The sequence below is a fragment of the Aspergillus heteromorphus genome, assembly GCF_003184545.1.
Source record: "Aspergillus heteromorphus CBS 117.55 chromosome Unknown BO70scaffold_1, whole genome shotgun sequence".
Lineage (NCBI taxonomy): Eukaryota > Fungi > Ascomycota > Eurotiomycetes > Eurotiales > Aspergillaceae > Aspergillus > Aspergillus heteromorphus.
Genome location: NW_020290406.1, coordinates 2,613,483 through 2,638,020, shown reverse-complemented (window position 1 = coordinate 2,638,020; position 24,538 = coordinate 2,613,483). Strand labels below are relative to the sequence as shown.

Genomic DNA, 24,538 nt, shown 5'->3' with positions numbered 1-24,538 from the left:
TCGTCCACGGTGGATACGTTCTCGTGGAAAAGCCCGGGGACCACGCGGTTGGATCTGTGTCTGTATGGGGATGGGTGTGGCGGGAATGGGAAGGGGAGTGGGAGGGTCGAAGCGATTCGCGATGGGTGGGAGGTTTGTGTGAAGTATTGGGGGTGGAGAGGGTGGGCGGTTGTGGATGCGGGGGGGAATTGTTGATCTCGATCTCGATCTCGATCTTTGTTTGACTATGTTTGTCTGTCTGTCTGTCTGTTTGTCTGTCTGTCTGTCTATATTTTATGTCTCTGTTGGTATGATCCTTCTATGTCCATCAGAATAATGCTAATCAGTGCCGTCGTGGAAGAAGTACAGGCTCGCTGCTGGTTGTTGTGGGATCCACGTGGGGGGAGTATTTGGCTTCGAAGGCTATGAGAAATCTGTGCGTTACATAGGTTAGAGCTGCTGGGGGGTGAGGAGAAGTAGGATGCGGGTGGTTCTTGGTCGAGGCATTGTGGTGATGGTTGTGGATTTGGATTCGAGGTTAAGGATGAGGGGAAGAGAGGAGAGCGGGGGGGGGGGGGGGAAGGGGGTAGTGCGCTGTTGCAGTATATAAGCGTTAGTATACATGTGGTAACCTAACAGGCTTCAAGCACGGTGGCAGTATGATCTGCAGTCAGTGGAGGGGAATATATTTCTGAGGGGTGTGTGGATAGAGATGAGATTAGATTGATAAACAAGCTTTCAGTTTTAGTATCCAATACTCAACATCTGCTAATGTTAATAAAAGAGTCGACTCAATTCTAGAGTACCAAGTCAACTAACAAAAACCAGTAGTACTTGTACTCACTCACACCCAAGATAGGTGTATAGAGATAGATGGTTCCTCCCCCGATCCCGACCCACAACCCCCCCACCCACTCTTACTTCCCTTCCCGCAAAGTAAAGTCCGACTCTTCCCCCCGCCATCAATTTTTCTCCAACCAACACCACCACCATCACCATCAACTCACCACTTCACAATCCACCCATTACCTCACTCTACATCCAGCAACCCACCAAACCACCCCCCAACAACAACAAAACAAAATGACATCCACCCTAGACGACATCTTCGGCTCCTCCCCACCCCACCCCTCCACCACAACCGGCCCCCTCCCCCCTCCGAACCCTCCGACCTCCCCTCCCTCCGCCGCCAACACGTCACAGCCGGCTACCGCGACGGCATCAGCGCATCCAAATCCGAACACGTGCAGACCGGCTTCGACGCGGGTTTCCCCGTCGGCGCCCAACTCGGTCTCCGCGCGGGCACGATCCTGGGTATTTTAGAGGGCGTGCTTCGCGGGTATGAGAGTCGAGGTGGGGTGATTAGGAAGCCTGGTCAGCCGTTGAGGAAGGCTGGGCCGGGCAACAACAACAACAGCAACAGCCACACAGCTGCTACGACTGGTGGTGCAAGTGCTAGTGCCAGTGCCAGTGACAATTCCACTGTGAACGGAGAAACGAAAGAAGCCCGTCGGGCGAAGATCCTAGCTTTGTACCAGCAAGCAATTGCAGACCTGGACGTGCGGAAGGTATTCGAGGGTGTGAGCGAGGGGGACCTGGCTCGCGAAAAGGCAGAGGTCAGGTTGGGGAGACAAGGGGAGGGGGTATTAGGGAAGTGGGAGGGGGTGGTGGGAGTATCGGAGTGGGAGGGGGTGATGGAGGCGTTGGAGATGAAGAAGGAAGAAGAAGATGGACATGGAAATGAAAATGAAAATGAAAATGACCAAGGAAAGGAGGTCAAGGAGGAGAGCTGAGGGGGTGATGGGATACTATCGGGCTTTGGATATTTTGGTTTTTTTCCCTACCCCCCTCGTTTGGGCTGCGAAGGGGCTTTTCATGCGTCGGACAGACCGGACTGGATCGTCTGTCTATCAGTCAGTCTGGACGGACCGACGGCGAGACATGCGGATGGATGGGATGCATGCATGCATCCAGGCTGCTGCAACCTTTTGCGTGACGGCTGACTCGGGTGTCTGGCCGTCCGTTTGTATCCTCCCCTGCTGCTGTTCCTGCCGCCGGTGGCGGTTCCTACCGGACCGGACGGGGACGAGTCTGCAAGGTATCTGTCGTGCACACACGACCTATGTTAGTGTGCAGGAGACAAGACTGGCTATGTTGATGGGTCTAGATGAACAGATAGCCAGCCAGCCAGACAGGGCTCTATCGGTGCCATCACAGGGTTGTATATGACATAACTAACCCGTGAGGCTGTGGCTGAACAACAAGACCTGAATGAAGACAGGCTATACGGAGTACAGCACAGACCAACCCTACCCTCCTATACCTATACCAGTATTTATTAGAATTTTAGAACCAGAAAGGATCTAGATAGTGGCGTCAGCAGAGAATCCCTCCGATACAACATCCAAAGAATGTAAAACCTTTGTTCGTTCGATGCTACCCCCTCCCCTCCTCTCCACTCCTTGGTTAAAGTACGAAATCCTGAAACCTGTCTAACACACAGCGTCATCGATCACGTCAAGGGATGGATGCCGCACACTACACAGTATACGGGTATCCCTGGACTGTAAATATCCACCCCGGCTTGCCTCGGAGCCGCCTCAATCAAGGGATGCGGGCGAATGTTCCGACCAACCAGAGCGGCAGGCGGGCTATTGTTTCATTCTGGCGATCCCTGGCCGGGGTACTCCCGCTCATTCTGTCCGGCATGGCGGATTCTTTTTGCGTGTTTGTTTTGATTTGTTCATTCTGGGAAGGGAAGTCTCTACGTGTAGTATGGAGGGAGTGGTACGTGAAGGAGTCTGAGATGGAGGATTGGGTTTGGCTGGACTGCTCGCGCAGACGTGTATTCTTTTCTATGGTTTTCTAATAGAGCGAGACTCTAGTGTAGTGTGGATAGTACCAAGGAGTGACGGTGACCGTAGTCACAAAAGCAAGTCATCAGGGAGTGTATATGGGTGGGTGAGTTGGTGGGTGGACAGGTAACCAGTAAGGAGTGTGGTCAGACAGGAAAAGGAAATGGTGTCGCGCAGACACAGGTAGAGATCAAATCAACAGAAAAATAAAATAAAGAGTGGTATGAGCACAACCGAGTCATAATCGTGCCGTTGCTCATCGATACGTGTCATTCATCGCAGTGCATCTGCATTGCATCATTCGGGATCGGGGAGGAGCCATCTCCATCCCAGTGATCCGTCGCGTTCGTCATTGGACATGAATGGACTTGGAGGAGTCCATCTCGTTGGTTGTCATCGCCCGCCGGCAGGATGCCTGGGCGTTCAGCATCATAAACATTAGTTCAGTCATTGGAAACCGTTCGATATCGTCGGGACGGGCCGTAAATGGTTTTCGATAGTTCGTATAAAAATAGCCGTACATGCAACGCCGTTTTTGTACTTTTGTTTTTCGAGAAAGAGATCAGAAAAGCTGCAACGTAAAGAACTACATCGGACGGCGGGGCCGCGGAGGCGTGATCTCGCCGTGGCACCCGAGCACCCGCAACGACTCCCACACCCGTTTATAGAGTGGCGGCCGTGCGAGGGTCAGGATTGCCTTGTCGGATCGCTCCTCGCGGCAGAGGGTGCACATCTTCTCGCGCTCCGCGGGTAGTGACTTCTTGGAATCGGACCTTGGTCGGCGACGTGACTTCGCCTGCATCGCCGCGGCTGTCGTTCGGTCGATGTCAATGTTCCGAGACTGTCCGCTGTTGCGACGTGAACGTACTTGCCCCAGGGAAGTCAAGGATGGGTTAACAAGCCGCAGACTCGGCAAACCTGGGGGTCGGAACATGTCCCGGGAACGGCTCTGGATTGTGTTCCTCGTGGGCGACGGGCACAGGTCCTCCGGCGGCTTGTCAGGCATCGAGGGGAATTTCTCCAAAGGGTGCGCCTGCTGGCAAGAATTCTGCTGGTTCTGAAGCTTGGGTGCGGACTTGGCCACGCGAAGGTGAACGCGACTGCGAACCTTCTTCAGCGTATCCATAGGCTTCCTCGAAAGAGACTTGGGGTCCAGTGACTCGCTGTCAGAGTCAGATTCCCATACAGACTGCTCAGGAAACGCTTCGGAAGTAGATGTAGAAGGCCGAGTACGGCTAGAGTTGGCAGTGGGTTGACGCTCAATCGACGGCGATGCCGGCCCTGGGCTGGGAACTGGACTCTGACAGTCGTTTGCTGGTATGAACATCGCCCGATCAAAGTGGGAGGTATGAGGCTCCATTGTCACGGGGTTGATTAGACACGGTGGAGATATCATGGATGCGGCGATAGGAGGCCGGATGGCGGGAGGGGGGCCCTTCCTGCTCGAGTGGGCACTTCCTGATCGCACGGATCGCGCACCGGTTGGCAGAGATGGAAGTGGCTTTCCACGATGAGATGGAGGGTCGTGACTATCGACCGGCTGCATGACCAAAGTATCGGACGATGCGTTGGGCGCCTCAATTGGTGTCTTGGCCTGTCGGACTGGTGTTGACGGGCGTGTAGCGAGAGTAGTCTGGGAATGGTTCAAGGGAGTGGATGCACAAGGGTATACTTGGTTTCTAGGGCTAGGAGGTAGCTGGACATGCACTGGGAGCGGCTCCAACAACACACCGTCTGGATAGATTGGAGCCGAGTAGTTGGAAGAGAATGAGCTGCTTGGAGTCAAATCAGGCGTGGCTTCGGTTTGGACAGAGCTGAATGATCCTTGGTCGTAGTTGACCGAGGATCCTTCCCAAGGGCGAGCTCCCGCGACCTGCTGCAATCCCAGCTGGTGCTCCAGCTCAACCACCGACAAGGTCGATCGGTTGTTGTTTGAATGCAACCTCGCAGTATCACCGCGGGCCGTGAGAGTAAACGGGACCTCTTTTCCAGGACTCACGGAGGATAGCATCGAATACGGGTTGGACTCCTCAATGCACCGAACATCGCGACTATCCAGCCGGCAAGTACCCCAAGGAGCCCCGCTTGTCAAAGTATGCTCCAGATAAAACGGATCGGGATTCGAGTCGTCAACAATTCCCGGCCCTCTGGCTGGGTAGAATGATGAAGCGCGCTTTCTTTGAGGTGTAGACGTGGGGAGGGCAAGTGCCGTCTGCGATCTGTTGCTGCTGCTGGAGAAGGCGTTCAGTTGGCCGGGAAGCCGATGATATCCGTCAGCCATGGGCTATGGTTCTGGCTGCCAGAATATATTTCGATCTGGTACATTCAGACACGCAGGATGTTCATCAGTAATAGAAGGCACAGATGCAGGTCATCCAGGTTCGAAAAGAGAGACTAAAAAACGAAGGAATGAGAATGTCCGGGAAAGAAGGACTGGCTAGGGTCAGGGTAAAGGGATATGTTTATACATATCTTCCCAAAAATAACCGCGACGCCTCTTCTGGCCTAGGGCAGACCCAATGGTGGCCCTGGTGGCTAGGCCGGGGAGGAGACCCGGCGCATGCCAATGCAGAGAGGCGTAAACAGAGCTCGAACGTCCGAGCGCACAGACTCCAATGACCTATCAGACCTTACATGGTCCCTTTGGTAGGGATGGGGATGCGCAGCAAGGCGGCAGGCCGTCGACGCTGGAGCAAGGGAGGCGTCGGAATCCCGATCCGCAACTCAGTTGACGCGGGGTTCTGGTTTCTGGCTCGGGACTAAAACCTTCTGTAGTCCCTTGGGCCCTGTGTTTGGTGTTTACACTGAAAGAGGAAGAACGTCAACAATCGCCTAGGTGCAGTGATGCGATTCGTCCCGTCCCCCCCCCCCAGTCGTAAATCATAACAAGGACACCAAAGGGTTGTCACTCCCCCGTCCCCAGTCCAGTGGCGAGCATCACACACTACCAGTCAACCCAACCCCCAATATTCGGGTTGTCCGCTCAAAATAGTCCTGCACGCGAGTATGAGCCTGCTGCTGCAGGCCATTCCGCCAAGAAGCCGACCAAGTAGCTGAAACGGAATGCCACTGCTCATCAGGCACTCGGAGCGAAGTTGAACTGCAAAGCAGGCATGACTTCATTACGGTCGGGGTTCTGCATCGAGGCTGGGAGCCGCTCCCAGCAACCTGGTAGCCGACGTAGAGGGCAAATGTGAGATCTCAGGCGCTAGGACATGCCGCCCCCCGGGGAAGGCTTCCAGGATCGGCCGGTAACTGAGCACTGGTTCGACCATGGCACTGGTGGCCGATCTGCAGCCGATCATCTGCGACTGTGGCTAGATGGTTGCCAGTCAATGCACCCTATTGTCTGAGCGGCGAATAGGCCTGCCTGTAAAATGCCAGGCATCACAGAAAACCATCAGAAAGCTCCAAGATGATAGAATCACTCTTTCAGAGTCACCTTTTCAGACTCAAGTCGCTAGACTACGCACGTAACCGCTCAACTCAACGCCGTGGCTTATGCGGAGATCGTAACACAGAGCGTCAATTCGTCGTCCAGGAGGGCCATGCAGGAAGCTATGTCACGACCCGCATTCCAGAAGTTCATTCCAGGTTGCCGCGATACTGTAGGCCAGCATTGAAAGCCGGGGATTTGCTAAGCATCTTTCATCGACGACTATCTGCTTGCCTCGGACCAGCATCGAAGTTGTTGTTGTCTAGGTATAAGAAGACATCGCCCCCCACTCGTTTATTCTCCGAAAGGCTGGCCCGCCAGTCTAGTGGTCCGGAATAGACTTCTTCATCCTTGCTGGGAAGTCTGCAAACTCCCTCTCGACTTGGTAATTTAATCGAAATTTTGATTATCCTTTCTGCTGGTTGGTTCTGCCATTGGCCAAACAGTGAAATCCAATCAAGCTGCAAAGACAGTCTCCCTTTGACTTCGTAAGACGCTCAAATCCGCTCATGAGAGGGTTATTCTCCAGTGTAGCTGCTATATCCTGAAAGGTGAAACGATCATCTTGGCTCGAACCCCGTGGTTCATGCTCGACTTTTCGTATACTGCACGCTACTAAGCTGTACGCTGTGTCATCGTCTGACCGGCCTGTGCCATTGGGCCCTTTCCCGCGTGTTTACCTCGGTGATAGGTTTCTGTCATGTGTAATTAGATCTGACCACGGTTTTAGCATCTCACTCTACAACCAGTATAAGATAGCTGCCTTGAACGTAAAAGCATATCAACAAGAGTGAACATGAAAGTTCACCACGTCTAGACCGTCGGGGAAGCAACTACTCGCATGTCCCGCATTCCGGGTCTGTGCGTGACGATGCGGTTTTATATCAATTCATGCAGATCACCCGACAGGTCAGTGTGCCGGCAATATATATACATATATATATATATCTTCTTGTATTCGATGAGAGAGACAACTTTCCGGGTGAATAAGTATGTTGGGACATTGTTACGTTTGTAACTCATGTTCGTCTTCAATGACATTGAATGAGTATAGTCCTGAAGCTTGATTTGCTCCAAGATTGTCTCATAATCTGAATTGAGCTTCGTTACGGGGAACACGGAATTGAGATGCACGATTCTGCCGGCTCTTGAAGCCGGCGCATTCCTCAACTGCAGGAACTTTTCAGTCACGGGTTTGCACCTGCGTCAACTACTTAGTGTAAGTACAGCCATAACCTGACTTTTGTACTCGTAACATCGTCCATGTGCTTGTCATTGCTAATATTGAAGCAACCCCAGAATCAAAGCTCATGACACCAAGCGAGCCGGCCGATGAGTTTGGGTGATAGAGGTATCACTTGAATGTGGTGTAATGTGCCACACGTAGAGTGGCGTTGACGAACTGTCTGCACTTACTGTAATCGTGGATGTGAGACCTCTGCAACGCATTTCGATAGGTCTGAAACCGGACCGGCCGGACTGGCTCCCTCGAACTCAATTAATAACCGACTCGAATGGCCCTTGCTTTGACTGATTCTTTGCTTGTGTTTTGCGACTGCTGAGATGGTTATTATGCCGATAGTTTGCGCCTGTTGAAAGCCTAGTCCAATTTCCACCAAGGGCCTGAGATGGCGGCCAGAACACGAGATCACCAGCAAGACCTCCCGAGATCGGGTAAGTGGATCACTACCTTATATTATTCTGGGTCACCTATTGATTTTTCCGGCGAGAATTGAAACAGGAAACGAGTCTGACACTAGATCTTCAACGGGGGGTTGATGGTGAAATACTTCCCGGAGGGTCGTAGCGGCTTCTCGTGCGACCGCGATGGCAGAATAACCAGCCCATAATCGTCACCGTTGGGTCTGTGCTTCTGATGGAGCCGGTGTGGAGTCTCCGAACTGTCTGTCTAGTGTCCACTGTCCAGGCTCTAGACCCCCCAAGAATCAAGGCGATTTTCATACTCCGGAGCCCCTGTCATTTCGCGAAGCAGTCAAACTTTGATCGCCGCCTCAATTGTGAACGGAGGAAATCTGGAGGGATCGTGTAAATTCTCAGGAAACACAGACCGCGGGCTGGTCGATTTTTCGGAGCTGGAGCGCCAGGCACATCGGGACTAGTTGGCAGCTACCTAAACATGGCTTGGGACTAAACCCCCATTCAGGAATCGCCAGCACATCAGCCTGGGATTGGGTCATGGCAGGGACAAAGCTTAGACTAGCGCGGATTTCTATATATATTTCTGTTGCGACGGAGCCATGATGCAATCAATGAAGCTCCAGCGGGCTGATATCATGTTGCACGTTGTATGGCGTAGGAGGGCACCCGAAGTATCCATGTTCCGGGGGGGCAAGGCGATGAGAGCCGCTCCCCTTCCTTGGGGCCGATGAGCAACGATCGCAGAATAAACACCCAACGTAAAGATCGCCTGATCGGAAACAATTGATTCCCCTTGGGTAGTCAGGTATTAGGTAGGTAGAGTGTTGGTTGGACAACCAACGGGGTGACCGAACCACTTTGGTCCATCTGTGCAACGGATGCCAGTCGGGGAGTGGAAAGGTAAGGCGTGGGTTGGAGGGTGGTGGTGACCTTGGCCCGCAGTGAGTTGGACGCATTTCATCATGGCTGGCCTGCTCCCTAGACAGGCAGGGGAAGGGTTTTGGGAGGGAGGAGGAAAGGTGGAGAGTGTCTCTGGTACCTGACTCTGAGGGGGTGGATAATTGGGGAAGAGAAAGCCGATCGATCGGGTGGGCTTTCTTTCCGCCGACCGTTAGCTTTGGCCGTCTCACTTTCCTTCCAGCGCCAGATTATTCTCTTCGCTCGCCCGCCTTCGCCTCCGCCTCCGCCTCACACCTGGCTGGTGTCAATACAACTCAGACCGCCGTCAACCGGCCTTGCGTTCTCCGTCGGGGCCATTGGGCTTTCCCCTCTGCTCCATGACTGCGACGGGCCTCTAGTTATTGCCTTGTTGTGGTCTGCCAGGGCGCTTCCAGGTAGTCCGTCCGCTACCAACTACCACTACCCACTGTCCAGGTGAGATCCCCGACTCTCCCAGCCATCGCATTTCTGCAACGGCTCATCTTATTCGACCAGCCACTGCCTCTCAACCTACTCTCACTTTTAGTCGCGTGGCTCGCTCTGAAATCCTCTCCCCTCCCCTTTGCTGTTTTTCGTGTTTCGAACCAAAATACCCACATTGCAGCTGTCTCTTACCTGACTGACCATTGACCCCCCCCACCAGCCGCGGCGTTGATTTGTGTGCTGGACAAGAGGCCCCCTCCCTGGCAGTTCGTGTCGTGCTGCAGTTGCGCAGCTTCTCCTGACACGTTGACAAACCCACCCAACGTTGCAGGTTCCGCGTTCCTAGACCCTTCTCGTGGGGGCTGAGACCCAATTCTCACGTTGTCGTCGCATTTCTCTGCGGCCCATCCACTTCAATCTTCAGCGGTGTCTCATCGCAATCGCGGCACCTTTGACGAGACCTACGAATCTAACGACCCCCCAAACCTTACGACTTACCCACCGCAACTTCAGCAGCAGGCTGCTCCCCTTCCTTTCTCTGACTCTACCCGCCATCACCCACTTCGACCGTCGAGTGCTTTGGGAAGCACTCGCTCGTTACGGAGAACAGCACGTCTTTCTCAACGTCCCCCCTCGGTAGATGTTTCGGGACGCCCATTTCAGGTAGAGCAATCAATCCCGGTGCTGGTGCGACCTGTCTCGGCGCATACGCGAGACCTCGCTGCACTCCGTTCCTCCCTCTCCGAAGCGCAAACTGAAGACGACGACGCCGATTCCGCAGCTGAAGACCATCCTCTGCGGCCGGGCGAATTGTACTGGCCCCACAGAACCACTCGTGTCTCCTCGCGCACAGCGTCCGCGATCCTCTGGACCTTGGAGGAAGCGATTCGCAAGCCATTTCCGCTCACCTTCGATTGGGAGGAAGTGAATGCGCCCATGTCTGACATCGCAGGTCCTTCTGGTGCGCCTGGCTTTGGAGCCAATGGCCGCGCACAGAATGGATCTTCTCGGGCCGCCAGCGGCCCAGTCCCTGTGAACCCGCACCCTCCAAGTGGTGTGCGAACGCCCACTGATATCATGAGACAGCGTCGAGACCGAGAGGCTCGGAAGAAAGCAGAGCAAGAGGCCAAGGACCGAGAGCAGGATGAAGCGGAGCACAAACAGCAGGATCAGACTACGGCTCAGGCTCAAGGGCAGGCTTATGCTGCTGGCGTTGCCGGTGACAGAACTTCGCAGCGAAGGGTGCAGATACCCGAGCGCTCTGCCACAAACATTCGACGTCCGGATCCTCAGGCTCCGTCGCAGCTCCCCGGAACTGGCGGTGCACCTGGTCATGTTCGGCCAGCCACATCTGCCGGACAACCCAACCCAGCTCAATCGCAGCACCCTGCCACACAGAGCTCCGCCGGCTTGTCCAAGCAAGCTTCCAATCAGCCCGGTGGCCCCCAATCGGAACAGCAACCCCGTCGAATCCCATTTCCCCATGCGTTCGAACGGTGGGAGACGCTTTCGTCCCACTGGGAGGGCTTGACTGGGTATTGGATCCGGAAGCTAGAGCAGAACAACGAAGGGCTCGAGCGCGATCCTCTCAATCAGCAAATGGCACGCCAGGTGACTGATCTCTCTGCAGCCGGTGCGAATCTTTTCCACGCGGTGGTGGAGTTGCAGCGCCTGCGCGCCTCATCCGAGCGCAAATTCCAGCGCTGGTTTTTCGACACTAGGGCGGACCAAGAACGATCGAAGGAGGTGCAAGCAGAGTTGGAGAGACAAATTCGGACCGAACGTCAAGGACGGTCTGATGCTTTGACCTCATTGCAGAAGGCCGAGAGCGACAAGGTCCGCGCCGAAGAGTTGCTCAAAGAAATGCGTCGTGAGCTTCAGATCTCCAAGGAAGAAGCTCGCCGAGCGTGGGAGGAATTGGGTCGGCGCGAACAAGAAGAACGCGATCGGACCAATTCCCTCCGGAACGGGGAACCCACCTTAGTCGGAGGGGTACAGGTTGTACCTATGATTCCAGGGCCTGCCAGAAATCCTAACCGCCCACCTACTCGCGAAAGTCCGTACGCCGAAAGTGAAGGTGTGACCAAGAGCACGGATCCGGCAGAAGGCCAATTTTATGCAGATGCGCCCGCATCGCCTACCGGAACCGACCCGTTCGTGGAGGGGGAGAGGCCTCTTCAGGAGCTGCCAACATCCACATCGGCTGAACCCCAGAGACAGTATCCTGGACACTTCTATGAGCAACAGGCGACATACCCCCCTCAGCCAACCTCCGAGAACGATGACCGCTCATACGTTCCCAGCGTTGTCAGTAGCGAGCCAGGTGAAGAGGAATTCGGTAGCAGCTATCGCCACACTCCGCAGGGTCCGATCGTGTACCCCCCTACAATGTCCGAGGCGAGCGACGAATATGAACAACGATCGGTAGAGGGAGGGTATCCTCCAACCTCCATGCCCGCATCTTCAGGGCCTCCGTATGAAGGCTATACCCCGTCCGTCGACTACAGTGGCTCGGGATGGGGTGTAGGAACCGGGTGGGAATCCATGACCCCCCGCCATCGCCATCCTACCCGCCTTAGCGATGTGATCGAGGAAGAGGAGCCACGAACTACTCCTAGCCGAGCCAGCGTAGCCAGTCGAAGTGTACAGTGAGACACCTCCACATCCGCCGTACATACAGCATTCGAACAGCCTCCGACACCAAAAGACGTGTGATTCGTTTTTTGTTATTATCTATACCGATTCTTGCATTGCCTTTTCGCTTCAACTACTTTCAGAATACCACTTCGCTTCTCCGGTTTGCCTACACCTTTGCTTCTTTGTCCCATTATATTCAACCTATGTGACCCTGTTCCCTCGGCGACCAGAGCTTCCAGCAATCAATAGATTGCATAGCGGGCATTTCCAGCCTCGGCTTCCGCGCGCCACTAGTGCTTTGCAAAAGTCAACGTCTTCGGGCAGGAGACGGGTTTATTCATTGTAATTCTACATCCCATGACGTATACTTGGATCATCTAGATATACCCTAGTGCATTAGTTTGAATAATCTCAGATGAATCAAGTCTTTTACCATTCCAAGCCATCCCTCCAATTACATTGCACGTGATTCGTAGTGATAGTTTATGCCTCAGGCACGTGCGCTAACCCGCGTACGGGAACGCATCGATCCGACCGAGCTGGAGATATCCAAATCACCGGCGCACCTCCGGCATCCTCCTCCAGAAAACTCCGTTTGGTCAGCCACTTTGCAGACTTTTCCCAACCCACCAATGGCTTCCACGATGAGACCTATGGGCCGGATGCTCCTGCGGGCATCTCGCTCCACCCTTCTTCCCGTCGAATACAGCACCTCCCGCGCAACCCAAACCGCGCTCTCCGTCAGCAAGACCAGTCCTTTCTCCAACATCCAAATCGCGAACAATGGAATCCTTACATCCCACCGCGCGTTCTCGACGTCCCCGCTCCGTTCCCGCAAACCCACAATGGGCCAATTGAAGGCCCGCCATTCCACGGGCCCGTTCTCATGGAAGTCGGCCTTGCTGTTCGTCCTGACGGGCGGTGGCATGATCATCTACTTCCGGGTCGAAAAGGAGCGACTGGAGCGCAAGCGGATCGCGGAGATGAGCAAGGGAGTTGGGAAGCCGAGAGTGGGAGGTCCGTTTACGTTGAGGGATCTGGATGGCAAGGAGTTCACGGCGGAGGATTTGAAGGGGAAGTACAGTTTCGTGAGTATCTCCCTCTCTTTACTTTCTGGGTATTTGAATTTGGGGACTGGGGCGCTAATGTGATTCTTCTACGTTAGGTCTATTTCGGATTCACCCACTGCCCTGATATCTGCCCCGACGAGCTGGACAAAATGGCCGAAATCATCGATAAGGTGAAGGAGTCTACGAAGGGCGAGAATATCTTCCTGCCCGTGTTTATCACCTGCGACCCCGTGAGGGATACGCCCGACGTGCTGCGCGAATATCTGAAGGAGTTCCACCCCGATATCATCGGCTTGACGGGGACGTATGAGGCGGTGAAGAACGTCTGCAAGCAGTACCGGGTGTACTTCAGCACGCCGAAGGATATCAAGCCCGGGGAGGATTATTTGGTGGACCACAGTATTTATTTCTACCTCATGGGTATGTGATTTTCCCGCCTAACTGGCGAATCTGTCGCGGTGTGCGAGCGCTGACTTTTCACCTACTTAAGACCCCGACAACGACTTCGTCGAGTGTATCGGCCGTCAGGACACACCCGAGTCGGCGACTCGGACGATCATGGAACATATCAACGACTGGAAGCGGGAGGGCAAGCCCCTCCGGAAGGACTAAACAGGGTGCGAGGACGTGTATCATAGACAATACCCTACTCTGTGGATGTAAAATAAGTCTGCCAATTAGCATTGCTCATCACTCATCTCATCTCCCACCAACCCACTTACCCAGCACATATACATCCACCCCTTCAACCACGCACCAACTCCCCCTCAGCATCCCTATCCCGATTTGCCCTCCACTCCCCCTCCCCATCAAGAAACACCTCCCTCTTCCAAATTTCCGCTTTCTCCTTACACAGCTCCAACACCTCCTCACCCGCCCTCCACGCCGCCCCGCGATGTCCCGCGCTCACCGCAATCACGATACTGCTCTCCCCAATCGGCACATCCCCCAGCCGATGCCCAATAACCACCCCCAGCAGCCCGTGCTTCTTGACCGCATGCTCCGCGATCCCCGATAAGGTCTTCAGCGCGAGCGGCGGGTACGCCGTGTAGCTTAGTTGGGCGACGGGGCGGTCTTCGAACGAGTCGCGCGTTGTGCCGAGGAAGAGCACGTTTGCGCCGGCGTGCGGGGAGGAGATCTGGGAGAGGGCGGCGTTGGGGTCCAGCGGCGTGTAGGTCAGGGTGATGTGTGTGTTGAGGGTTGGGTTGGTCGTCGTGCGGGGGTAGGTGGATGGGTTGAGGTGCGCGGGGAGGGGAGGAGTTTGTTGCTGTTGGTCGTGGTCTCGGGGCTGGGGGTGAGTGGTGGTAGCCATGGTAAGTTGGTTGTAGCTAAGCGGTGATACGTGAAAGGCGTTGAGGTTGATCGGGAGAAGGATGTTGGTGTACGTGATGTGTCGGTTGGGAGTTGGAGATATATAAAGGGTTGAGGCTGCTGATGTTGAGTCTTGCGAGGGTCAATTGGAGAGGGAATGAGCGCGATGGTGAGAGCGGAGAAGCTTAAGTTCAATCGACTAGGATTGAAGAAAGGAGATCCAGAGACGATGTGCACAAGTTGAATGCGAAATATGCCCACAATCGGATGAAGATGAAGATAGCCGCTTATCACTCATCAAGGATGCTGCGGGGAGCTGGCAAATATGGAAGGCGGTGGGAGAGCTACCCCCGTTGAGCTAAGGAATGCACTAGTCTGCCTTCAGTTAGCCGGCTCTGAAAGGGCGGCTCGGAAGTACGGTCGGACTTTGGCTTCATCTACAATTGTTCAGTCTGCCTCTATTGTTCAACAGCCTCATAATGGACTGATCTGAAGGCCAGTCCTGCGCAGCCATTGAAAAAGCATATGTCCATGAGTGAATAGCGTTGACCGGCAAGAAAATGGACAAGACAAGACGACATTCGAGGAATCTTCGCCTGGCCAAGGTGAGCGGTTCTTGTCCAGTTGGCCATGTAGCGGACATGCTTTGCCATTGAGCTTACTCACTCTATGCAGGCATGTAATACATGTCGGAGGAAGAAGGTCAAATGTGATGGAAAGCGACCTGTTTGCTCATCCTGTCGTGCCTTCGACCTGGAATGTGCTTATCAGGATGTTGTGGATCGTCCAAATCGCGCCAGCCGGTAAGTTCGATCGGGTCAGGTTGATGGCATTCAATTGATCTTTCGAGCAGAGCTTATGCTCAGGCGCTGGAACAGCGAATTGAGAGACTACAGGAGCAATTGCAGAGGCCCAATAGATCTGGGGATGGACCTGGGCCAAGTATGCGCGGAACTTCGCCTTCCGGGCTCTCGAGAAGCGATGCTGTATCTAGTCAGCCAAGCCATCCGGAAAATGGGGAACCACTATCCGAACACAATACGTTGATCGATGAAGACGATTTTCATCCTTCCAGTGCCGGGGAAGCGAATGACCAAGCGTACATCCTTAACGCCCAGGACGGCAGGATGCGCTACTACGGTTGGTCTAGCTACAAATGTCCGTGTTTCTATCTGAAAATTGACGATCTCACCCGCGAGAATAGGAGCATCTTCTGCTTTCGGAGCCTTCTCAAGCACCGTGGGTAGTGGTTCAGAGAACCAGACGTGGACGGGAGCCCAACAACGCGTACCCCAGCGGCGGGCAAGTGTGTGGCCGCTTACGAGCTGGGTGCCTAACATCCTACAAGATGGCTTGGATCGACGTATCTCTGAACCTCTTCCATCCAGGAATGAGACGATGCAACTGGTTAGCGAATTCATGGCGACATTCAATCAGGCCATTCCTTTATTCGACGAGAAATCATTCATGAGATCAGTCGACAGACAGTACTCGTGGAAGCCCGATGACAGTGCTTCCTGGTGGATTTCACTCAACATTGCCTTAGCCATTGCATATAAGGAAAGGACGCACGCCTCCTCCGATGCCGGTGACAACTGGAAAAGATCAATGGGACATGTAAAGAATGCTTTGAACGCCGTTGGTGAAGTCTTTCTGCAAAATTCCGATCTCTCCGCCGTTCAAGGGCTGCTAGGATTGGCACTTTACTTTCAAGGCACACCTAACCCTCAAGCTCTTTTTATGTTTGCAGCTACAGCCATGCGTCTTGCCCATTCTATCGGATTACACAGGGATACTGCATCTAGCATACCGTCACCTGAAGATGAACAAAGAAGACGAACATATTGGATCGCCTTCCATTTGGATGCAGATATTTCCATTCGAGTGGGCCGCCCGCCGGTTCAAGACACCGAGGACTATGATACACGCTTGCCGGCAGATGTCCCTCATGATGAGAAGGGCATTATAACGATTGAGGATACCCAGGTTAATTTCTTTCGTCTACTTGTGCAGTTGTCCCTGGTACAGCGGCTCGTTTATCGACATTTGTACACAGTGACTGCTCGTCGACAGCCGAAGGAGAAATTGATCGAGGAACTAAAAGCTTGCGAGCAGGCGCTTCTGGACTGGAAAAGCTTGATTCCCCCAAGGCTCCAACCTCAATGCTTATTCAAATGGGAGTCTCATTACTTTGCGCAGCATTTTCTTCGACTACATCTCGCGTACCATTGTTGTTACTGCAACCTCTATCAGGCGTGCATGTTCCAAATAAAGTCTGCTGAGGCACCTCTTCGAGACGCCATCTTCGGGATCATTTTACGGTCTCTCGACTCGGCACGCTCCGCCTTAAATCTAAGATCGCAAATACCCTTGCTGGGGTCGACGTATAAGTGGTGAGCATTGTGATATCCTATCATTTGAAAAGGCTCAGAGCTAACTCACACACATAAAGGAATGTTATCTACTTTCCAGCTGCCGCGTGTGTGCCGTTGGCCCTCAGAATCCTCGCGTACCCTGCACATGAATATGCCAGGACTGATCTTGCTATGATCCGAGAAACCCTCGACTTTCTTGCCTCTACCTCGTCTGAAGAGCCTGGTACATACATCGACTTCATATTGGGCGCATTCTCTGACCTGGAGCACTCAGCGAGACAAGCCCTTGCAAAAGCGCAGCTTAAAAACTCCCAGCCCCCAGCACCTGAATCAGATAGGCGCGATATAGGACTCAACGTACCTCCCGATGGTATCAGATACCCGGCATCTCATGCCGGATACAACTCTCTCCCTATATCATCAGGTATTACTACTACGGACGATATGGGAGGCACGACCTCTATCAGCAACCTTCCTGGTGCGGATGCTGGCTTCCCAATCCTGGATACCCAAGTCGATTCGACCGCCAACTGGCAATGGTTACTACCTCCATTTTGGAATTGGCAGGAATTTACGACTGGAGCACCCTCCTTTCTGTAGTTCTCAGGAGACCAGAGGGTGAATTACGAGAGAATTAGTTATAGGCACGGCACAAGGTGAGAGAATCGCTTTATTATGTGAGCATATTTCCATTTTATTTCGAAGAAAAGTCTATACTACAAAGGTTGCATTCGTATGCGACAATGTCCAGTGACATTTCAAAGCCAACTGATAGTTTTGTCGTGATGGCAGTTAGGTACAGGGGGGGAAGTCCATTGTGGCGTTGACTCCTCCACACCCAACTTTGCAACTGGTTTCAAGATTGACAGACGACCCCATGGCCCTGGTTCGTCAAATGTCGTCATGAACTTTGAGTTTTCATCCAGACAATGAGGGAGCGCTTTCTTCCAACCATCAATGACCGGCACCAAAATCTCAGTCACATATTGATCAGGCGTAATCTCCTTGAATCCACATCGCGAGTTAGTGTCCCGAACCACCTCAGGCGGGTACAACCCTATCTCCTTCTCCAGTGCAATAGCATCTGCAGCAACCAGAGAACTAGTGACATGGTATGAGCCTCCTTCTACCGTTCTTCTCTTCAGCGCAATCATCGCACCAAGGGCGCCAATGATACCAGTGGTCATATCGGATACTGGCAGCGGTGGTAGTACGCTCTTTCCGTCTTCATGCCCCTGCGATCGACCCATGACATACGAACTTCCCGACGCAGCATCTCCGATTTGCTGCCAGCCAGGACGCTCGGCGAAGGGGCCGTCTGGCCCGTAGCAGTTCTCATCAACGTAAATAATTCCCTTGTTTCTCCTAGCAGCCAATTCCAGCATGCTATGCAGACCAAGCCCCTTGCGCTCTAGTGACCCAAAACGGAACCCTTGGATGAAAATGTCGACATCTTCGAGGAGCTCATGCAAGCGTTTCATATCTTCCGGCTGAGTGATATCGAGATCAATAGTCCTCTTTCCCGCGTTCAGTGTCAGCTGCAGCACCTGCAATGGAAACTTTTGGTCAGCATCATTCTTCAAACCGAAGAGAAACAACTAGAGACGAAATACACACATTGAGATCCACCAGTCTGCTGCAATTCACCCGGATTACATCCGCTCCGTAGGATGCTAACGAGACTCCGACCTGCGGCCCTGCTATGATACGCACCATCTCCAGCACTTTGACGCCTGCCAGTGGCCGCTTATCAGATAGCCCCTTGACTAAAGGAACCTGAGGGGTAGGCCGAGCGTAGGTTTCCGCTGTCACATTAACCAAGGGATGTCTGGACAGTCGTCTACCCATCTCTGTCTTCCTCCACCCATCTGGAGAGTAGCAGATGCTTCCGCACAATCCATGGCGCAAATTGTGCATTTCAAGTTCATCCGGCGACCACTTGCTAATATGCTGTTGAATATAGTCGTAGTATTCTTGACGCGTGTCAAAGGTCACATCAGGATTGATACCCATCGAGCTGAGGGCTGCATCGGCATCCAGCGAGCCATGAAGCTGGTACCAGACCCGGGGATCTTTGGTCTGATAGATAGCCGTTGTGCGACCTGAAATTCCCTTAAGAAAACCTCGTTGAAAGTCCCGATCGAAGAGACTTTCTAATTTCCCTGACCGTACCACCGCCGACAAATCAGAACCGTTCACGTACGCAGTGAAGACAGAACCGAGCCAGATTGCCGCATGATCAGTGTCAACAGTAACACTATTATCGGCCACTGGCTTCCCGCCTCGAAGCTCCAGAAGCTCATTAGCCACCAGACCGGCCATGGCATGCAGTGCAGCTGCGACGACGGGGGCCTTGATCGGACCTTGAACAATCGGCTCTGACCCACCCTCAAAGTGAACAGTATCCCATGCTGCTTTGTTCTGAGTAAAGCCGGGAGTCTTCGAAGCAAGGAGCTCAAATACTCGTCGAGCATCCTGAGGAACTGGGAGAACTTGCTTGTCAATGAAAGTGCCCGGACCGTATACCTCGGTCCCGGGAATAGTTTCATGGATCGGAGCCATTCTGCCGACGACTATGATGGAAGAACACCGGAAGAGACGTCAATTAAGAAAGAAAAATGCTCGACGGTGAGCTTTCACTGTAACACATGCCACCTTTCACAGAGGGACAACATCATGTTCATATACTCGGTAGGGATGGCTCCGGAGTTGATGTTCCACGGGCCACGGGATTTGCTATCCCGTGGCCCACGGCAACGACGGGGCTATTAGCAACGGATTGTCTCACTGATGATGTCCTGCATCAATCATTTAATTACCCAACGGCTTTTCAGTGGGTCACTTAGATTGATACTTGAGTAGATCGTTTTGTCAAGAGGGGTTTGCAGGTTGCAGACCTCGGCCCATAGTCCACGGCCCACGGAGAAAGTAGTCGGCTTGACAGTTTGGGGAGCATGCAGCTTGGAGAGGGGAACAATGAACCAAGGTCATGGAATTGAAAGAGCTCATGGCATATGATACCTGTAAGTCCCTCTTGAAGTGTGTTGTCAATTTTCTATTCACAGCACTTTGTCCGCAACAACCCTTCAAAGTAAGACTGACTCCCTGTAAGGACACAGCTGGAATATCAGCGGGAGATTGGCACCCCACACCTGTCACTTCATTTACTTGACCTAACTGGAGTCCGAATATCTTGAACATATCCTTTCTCTCATGTCGCGTCCCAGAGGAATCCGCTCTGTTAGGGTGGCCAGCTGCTCCAGCTATCATGGTATGGGGTGCACTTCAAAATGTCCTTCTATGCTCATTGATGTGGGACAGGCGATCCAGCATATGAAATGTACCGGCAGGCAACTCTGGGTGATGTTGATTTTATCACGGGCGACTATCTTGCAGGTAGATTATATTCCGCCCCTGCCTCAGCTTTGTCCACGTGTGGGTCATGATGGGCTAAGGCCGAGTTGTAGAAGTGAACCTTGCCAATGATGCAGAGGTATGGAGGAATGGAAAGCACCCCGGATATGAGGAGACGGCTTGGGAAGGAATCCAGCAGACGATCGATGTGATTGCACACAAGCGCATCCGGGTGATCATCAACGGTGGTGCGTTGGATCCGAAAGCTCTCGCCGTGCAGACTCAAGCTCTGGTAAATGAAACTGGCCTGCCTTTTGTTCGAGATGAGGTGCTGATGCTCAATTTGAATAGGTAGCTGAGAAGAACCTCGACGTTCGTGTCGCGTACTTGGTGATGACTTGTACTCACATGTTGGACCAAACATGCCCACCACAAGAGAAGGAATGTGCCACCTTGATTCCGGAAACCCAGACATAATCCCCTCGGATTTAACGTACGCCTTTTTGAACACCGATAACGGCAAGCCTACTCCGATGGTCTCCGCACATGCATACCTGGGAGCTCGTGGCATTGTGGATGGTCTGCGACGGGGCGCCGACGTTATCATCTGTGGTCGGGTGGCAGATGCTAGCCCTCTCATTGCTGCCGCATGGTACTGGCATACCTGGTCCGAGACGGACTATGACCGGGTTGCTGGGTCCCTTATTGCCGGTCATTTGATCGAATGTTCTGCGTATGTGACTGGAGGGAACTTTTCAGGATTCGATAAACACCCGCTGGAAGACCTTGTTGCTCCAGGATTCCCCATCTCTGAGATTGCTTCAGATGGCACTTGTGTGATCACAAAGCATTCGAACACCCAAGGAATTGTTAACGAAGAGACTGTAGCCTGTCAGTTCTTGTACAAACTTCAAGGAACAACCTATCTCAACAGTGATGTTAGCGCCGATATCTCGGATGTGGCTATCAAAGAGATCGGCAGAGATCGGTAAATATGACCCATATACTAAACTGATTCTGGGGTTTAGCTATGAGCCAACTTTTGACGATGAAAAGTGTATATGCATCCGGAATTCGAGGATCTCCACCACCGTCGACCACCAAGCTTGCGGTTTTCTACCAGGGAGGGTACGAGGCCCAGCTGTTGCTCAATGCCACGGGATATGCCACAGGGAAGAAGTGGGATATGCTCGAAAAGCAAACTCGTCATTTTATTCCGGAGAAAGTGTTGAAGAGCTTGGAGACCCTGGAGTTCCAAAGGTGAGTATATATCGGTCGATATATCAAGCGGAAGCACCTGACACAGGTTAGGATTGGAACACCAGCTTCCGACCCGTCGTTGCAAGAAGAAAGCACCATCTATTTGAGGATATTCGTGGCTTCCCGCTCACAGACGGCTATGCTCGGAGTAGCGAAAGCTATGAAAGACATCTCTCTCAAACACTTGTCTGGTTGGATATACCGCCCGACCGTACGAGAAACTCGACCTGATGCTGATTTTCGCAGGCTTTCATTCGTCGATGGACACTCGCACTGCCATGCCTATTCGATTCCTCGCTTATTATCCAGCACCGATCAAACAGGCCGACATACACGAGACCATCAACTTCATTGACGGGCCCAACGCGATCCACTCCTACGAGACTAGCCACCCTCCTCAATACAAAGAGCCTGGGATGCGGGAAAGCTATGACCCAAGCCATCCCAAAACCCTACAGGGGCCGACGAAAAAGCTCCCCCTGGGAGACATTGCCATTGGACGCTCCGGCGACAAAGGCGAAAACCTTAACTGCGGCATCTTTTCGTCACCAATCTGGATCACTGGCCTTGGTTTCAATTATACATGACCAAAGATCGTATACATCAGCTCATTGGCAAAGACTGACGGGACGAATTCTTCCTCGAACGCGTCGAGTTCCCTAATATCACGACGTTGCACTTTGTCATTTATGGAATTCTTGGCCGTGGCGTCAGCAGCACTAGCCGCCTTGATGGCTTTGGAAAGGGCTTTGTGGATTATATCCGCGACAAACTTGTTGATGTTCCCGTGGGACCTTTGCTATAGGTTTGCTATGACATAACTCGAAGCCCATAAGATGAAAATGGTTATTTCCTTGAAGAATTTAGTCGATCTCACTCTTGAATTCTGGGGGCATTGTCGAGCCACCTCTCGCGGGCCAAAGACAGGGTCTGGCGGAGGGGGTCGTATAGGCCACCTTCCAGAAGGGCCGAGCTCTCCATAAATATTGGCCAACGGACGAGGAAGAAGATGGAAACTCATAGCCGGACCAATTCATGTCACCATGATATCACCGCGGAAATGGTTCCTGCAAAATGGTTCCGCAGAGCAGCCCACCCACCCTTGCTCTTTCCGCCTGGTCTGTGATTTAAACAATACAGCCATGTTAAAATGCTCTACGCGGCCCACATACCTTTGCTGTTTCCGCCTCGTGCGTGATTTATCTATACAACCATGCCAAAATGTCCTACGCGTATCTGCTTCGTTGGCACCCACATCAGCTCCCAACAATTCCCTGCTGTGTAGTGTGTGGATCCATGATTATGCCACACAGCACAGAAGAGGTGTTGAACGAGCGGGTTGACTGGCGCCTAGAGTGCTCTAGGAAGGAGGGCCTTATCATCCCAGCTGCTGAGTTCGAAAGGACTGAGTTTGTCAAGCATCCTTATCTATGGTATTATTTCTTCCGAGTTAGTAAGTGACCATGCCGCTCATCCATCCTAGCTTTCACTACCATACTGCATACTGAGCAGGAAACCTGTCTCCCTAGTTCTACACGATCCCATAACGGAGACCTTTCACATTTCAGGAATTCGCCCCAGCCCCCTGACACCGGAGTATCATTATCATGTTTTAACCGACTTCAAGAAAGCCCGCCTCGTGGGAAACGTTGAGAAAGAAGATCTGGAGAACAGAAAGTTCTCTGTGGCCGAAATATTCCGGCCAGATCGAAAAAGGCAGGAGGGTAAGGTCATTGGGTTTGCAGTTCACGCTCACTGCTGGTTACTGGTAGATCAGGTAATTGGACATAATATCGTCGAGCGAAACCTGCGGGCATTTACAGAATCCGTGAGAAGATTCTGGAGATCACATTATGACGGGCTAGTGAAGAACGCGCTTCCTCCACACAGTTACGACTGCTGCATTGAATATAATTTAAACAATCTGTATCCGACCAAGATCGTCCGCGAGTATAATCCGTGGTGGACCTGGGGGGTGCACATTCAAAGGTCGCACCGCCCAGGGAATCCATTTAGGATTCCTGAAATTCAGCAATTGATTGCCAAAGTAACCAAATGTCCTAGTGGAAAGAAGGGTCTACGGCCAGGGCGTTACTTGCCGCCGATATCCGATCTTCCTCTGGACATCGCATTGAATATTATGGACTATATCTACGCAGATCGGCCTCTTTGCTGGGAGAGGCTGGATGATGTCCGGAATTCCCTGGAGGTTCTTCAGTGGAAACTGCCTGTATCATACTGGGTCCCGCGCTGCAACAGTGATATCTTCTTCGAGGTGGACACGCTGGTTAAAGCGGGCCATGAAGTGGACTGGGAAGCCCTTTGTCTCGGAATGGAGGAGCTAGTTTTAGACAGAGAATGGTGCTGCACCAGTGGGCTCAACTATCGATGTCTTGTTTTGAACATTCTGCGTGACCTTCATGAGGAGTTGGTGCTGAAATTGTGTCACAATGCACACGGATGAACTGCAGCTGCCTTGAGCATGATGGCCTCTTATTCCTCTGCCTTCTTAGCATGTTCTTCCCTTTGGTCTGACATTCCATCGATCGAGAATGGATTCTACTGTGGAATCTTGCTTGTATCACCCTCGTTTATTGGCATGACTGTATGAGTACAGTGCCTTTGTGAGTGCCTTTGACTTCGCCATGGCTTTATGGCTGTTACTATTGTTATAGCACTGTATCTAGATCACTAATTCCATAGACAATTCACGTTGAGATGATTCTCTACATCTGTAATACCTACCTACTTTACGTCCGGATTCACTACACTATTATGAGCTATTCGCCTACTTCTAGTGACGCACTTCTGCAGTGACGCCGTGGTATTCTGGGAATGACGACTAAGCGGCCGGGATCTCCCACTATAAAAGCAGCCCGTTGAGCGGCGTTTCCTTCTCTCCTTCTCTCCTCATCACCTCACCATATCTTGCCTCTCAGGGACCTTCGAGTCAGTGGCAGGGCAGCCAAAAGATTGATTTTATCTATGACATATATATTATATCTCTACTACTCCGGACTGTGCTGTCTCCCCTCTTCACAGCGCTCGGAAGAGAAGTTGGGATCAATCTCTTTCATATACGGGAGTCGGGCCTGTCCTGTCAAGCGTGTTGCTGGCCTCAAGCACAAAAACATTTTACTAACAGGTCATACGGATCCATACCTTATCCTCCAACACAAAGATATCTTCTGACCACAAAACCCAGGCATACGTTGAGCATATCCATCCGAAAACAAAAGT

At 52.6% G+C, this 24,538-nt stretch overlaps 9 protein-coding genes across 9 annotated transcripts; 6 read left to right on the top strand and 3 right to left on the bottom strand.

Moving 5' to 3' along the window:
* Positions 1-638: 638 nt before the first annotated feature.
* Positions 639-1,772, top strand: BO70DRAFT_349144 (Yae1 family protein; the record flags this gene model as incomplete). Its single annotated transcript, XM_025541644.1, has 2 exons — positions 639-648; positions 835-1,772. The coding sequence occupies 2 exons, from the start codon at positions 639-641 to the stop codon at positions 1,770-1,772; spliced, it is 948 nt and encodes a 315-aa protein (XP_025404582.1).
* A 1,420-nt stretch (positions 1,773-3,192) lies between these two features.
* BO70DRAFT_20247 (uncharacterized protein) lies at positions 3,193-5,262 on the bottom strand. Its single transcript, XM_025538605.1, has one exon. The coding sequence runs from the start codon at positions 5,113-5,115 to the stop codon at positions 3,421-3,423; it is 1,695 nt and encodes a 564-aa protein (XP_025404581.1). The 5' UTR covers positions 5,116-5,262; the 3' UTR covers positions 3,193-3,420.
* Positions 5,263-8,891: 3,629 nt separating this feature from the next.
* On the top strand, positions 8,892-11,943 carry BO70DRAFT_367838 (uncharacterized protein; the record flags this gene model as incomplete). The annotated part of the gene is made up of 2 exons (XM_025544592.1): positions 8,892-8,964; positions 9,659-11,943. 2 exons carry the CDS (start codon positions 8,892-8,894, stop codon positions 11,941-11,943), a joined length of 2,358 nt encoding a protein of 785 aa, XP_025404580.1.
* Positions 11,944-12,494: 551 nt separating this feature from the next.
* On the top strand, positions 12,495-13,695 carry BO70DRAFT_357966 (SCO family protein). Its single transcript, XM_025542178.1, has 3 exons — positions 12,495-13,016; positions 13,094-13,418; positions 13,489-13,695. Exons 1-3 carry the CDS (start codon positions 12,561-12,563, stop codon positions 13,608-13,610), a joined length of 903 nt encoding a protein of 300 aa, XP_025404579.1. The 5' UTR covers positions 12,495-12,560; the 3' UTR covers positions 13,611-13,695.
* BO70DRAFT_20185 (molybdopterin synthase catalytic subunit) lies at positions 13,430-14,405 on the bottom strand. Its single transcript, XM_025538600.1, has 2 exons — positions 13,721-14,405; positions 13,430-13,649 (listed from the first exon to the last, which is right to left on the bottom strand). Exon 1 carries the CDS (start codon positions 14,308-14,310, stop codon positions 13,744-13,746), a length of 567 nt encoding a protein of 188 aa, XP_025404578.1. The 5' UTR covers positions 14,311-14,405; the 3' UTR covers positions 13,430-13,649; positions 13,721-13,743.
* A 464-nt stretch (positions 14,406-14,869) lies between these two features.
* On the top strand, positions 14,870-17,284 carry BO70DRAFT_392218 (uncharacterized protein; the record flags this gene model as incomplete). Its single annotated transcript, XM_025546270.1, has 5 exons — positions 14,870-14,914; positions 14,985-15,112; positions 15,163-15,449; positions 15,514-16,702; positions 16,762-17,284. The coding sequence occupies 5 exons, from the start codon at positions 14,870-14,872 to the stop codon at positions 17,282-17,284; spliced, it is 2,172 nt and encodes a 723-aa protein (XP_025404577.1).
* A 158-nt stretch (positions 17,285-17,442) lies between these two features.
* Positions 17,443-19,246, bottom strand: BO70DRAFT_328232 (alpha methylacyl-CoA racemase; the record flags this gene model as incomplete). The annotated part of the gene is made up of 3 exons (XM_025540732.1): positions 17,443-18,231; positions 18,302-18,763; positions 18,860-19,246. 3 exons carry the CDS (start codon positions 19,244-19,246, stop codon positions 17,443-17,445), a joined length of 1,638 nt encoding a protein of 545 aa, XP_025404576.1.
* A 651-nt stretch (positions 19,247-19,897) lies between these two features.
* On the top strand, positions 19,898-22,237 carry BO70DRAFT_403186 (acyclic terpene utilization AtuA family protein; the record flags this gene model as incomplete). The annotated part of the gene is made up of 8 exons (XM_025547032.1): positions 19,898-19,955; positions 20,006-20,080; positions 20,152-20,286; positions 20,402-21,026; positions 21,095-21,298; positions 21,350-21,489; positions 21,545-21,842; positions 22,013-22,237. The coding sequence occupies 8 exons, from the start codon at positions 19,898-19,900 to the stop codon at positions 22,101-22,103; spliced, it is 1,626 nt and encodes a 541-aa protein (XP_025404575.1). The 3' UTR covers positions 22,104-22,237.
* A 282-nt stretch (positions 22,238-22,519) lies between these two features.
* BO70DRAFT_425494 (uncharacterized protein) lies at positions 22,520-23,762 on the top strand (the record flags this gene model as incomplete). Its single annotated transcript, XM_025547696.1, has 3 exons — positions 22,520-22,541; positions 22,617-22,751; positions 22,828-23,762. The coding sequence occupies 3 exons, from the start codon at positions 22,520-22,522 to the stop codon at positions 23,760-23,762; spliced, it is 1,092 nt and encodes a 363-aa protein (XP_025404574.1).
* Between the last annotated feature and the right edge of the window lie 776 nt (positions 23,763-24,538).

What these genes read in the sequence shown, in the direction of transcription:
- BO70DRAFT_20247 (XM_025538605.1), bottom strand. Translation starts at nt 5,115, where the DNA reads ATGGCTGACGGATATCATCGGCTTCCCGGCCAACTGAACGCCTTCTCC.
- BO70DRAFT_357966 (XM_025542178.1), top strand. Translation starts at nt 12,561, where the DNA reads ATGGCTTCCACGATGAGACCTATGGGCCGGATGCTCCTGCGGGCATCT. An exon ending in TGAAGGGGAAGTACAGTTTC is followed by an intron (nt 13,017 to 13,093) that starts GTGAGTATCTCC and finishes CTTCTACGTTAG; the next exon opens with GTCTATTTCGGATTCACCCA. An exon ending in TATTTATTTCTACCTCATGG is followed by an intron (nt 13,419 to 13,488) that starts GTATGTGATTTT and finishes CACCTACTTAAG; the next exon opens with ACCCCGACAACGACTTCGTC.
- BO70DRAFT_20185 (XM_025538600.1), bottom strand. Translation starts at nt 14,310, where the DNA reads ATGGCTACCACCACTCACCCCCAGCCCCGAGACCACGACCAACAGCAA.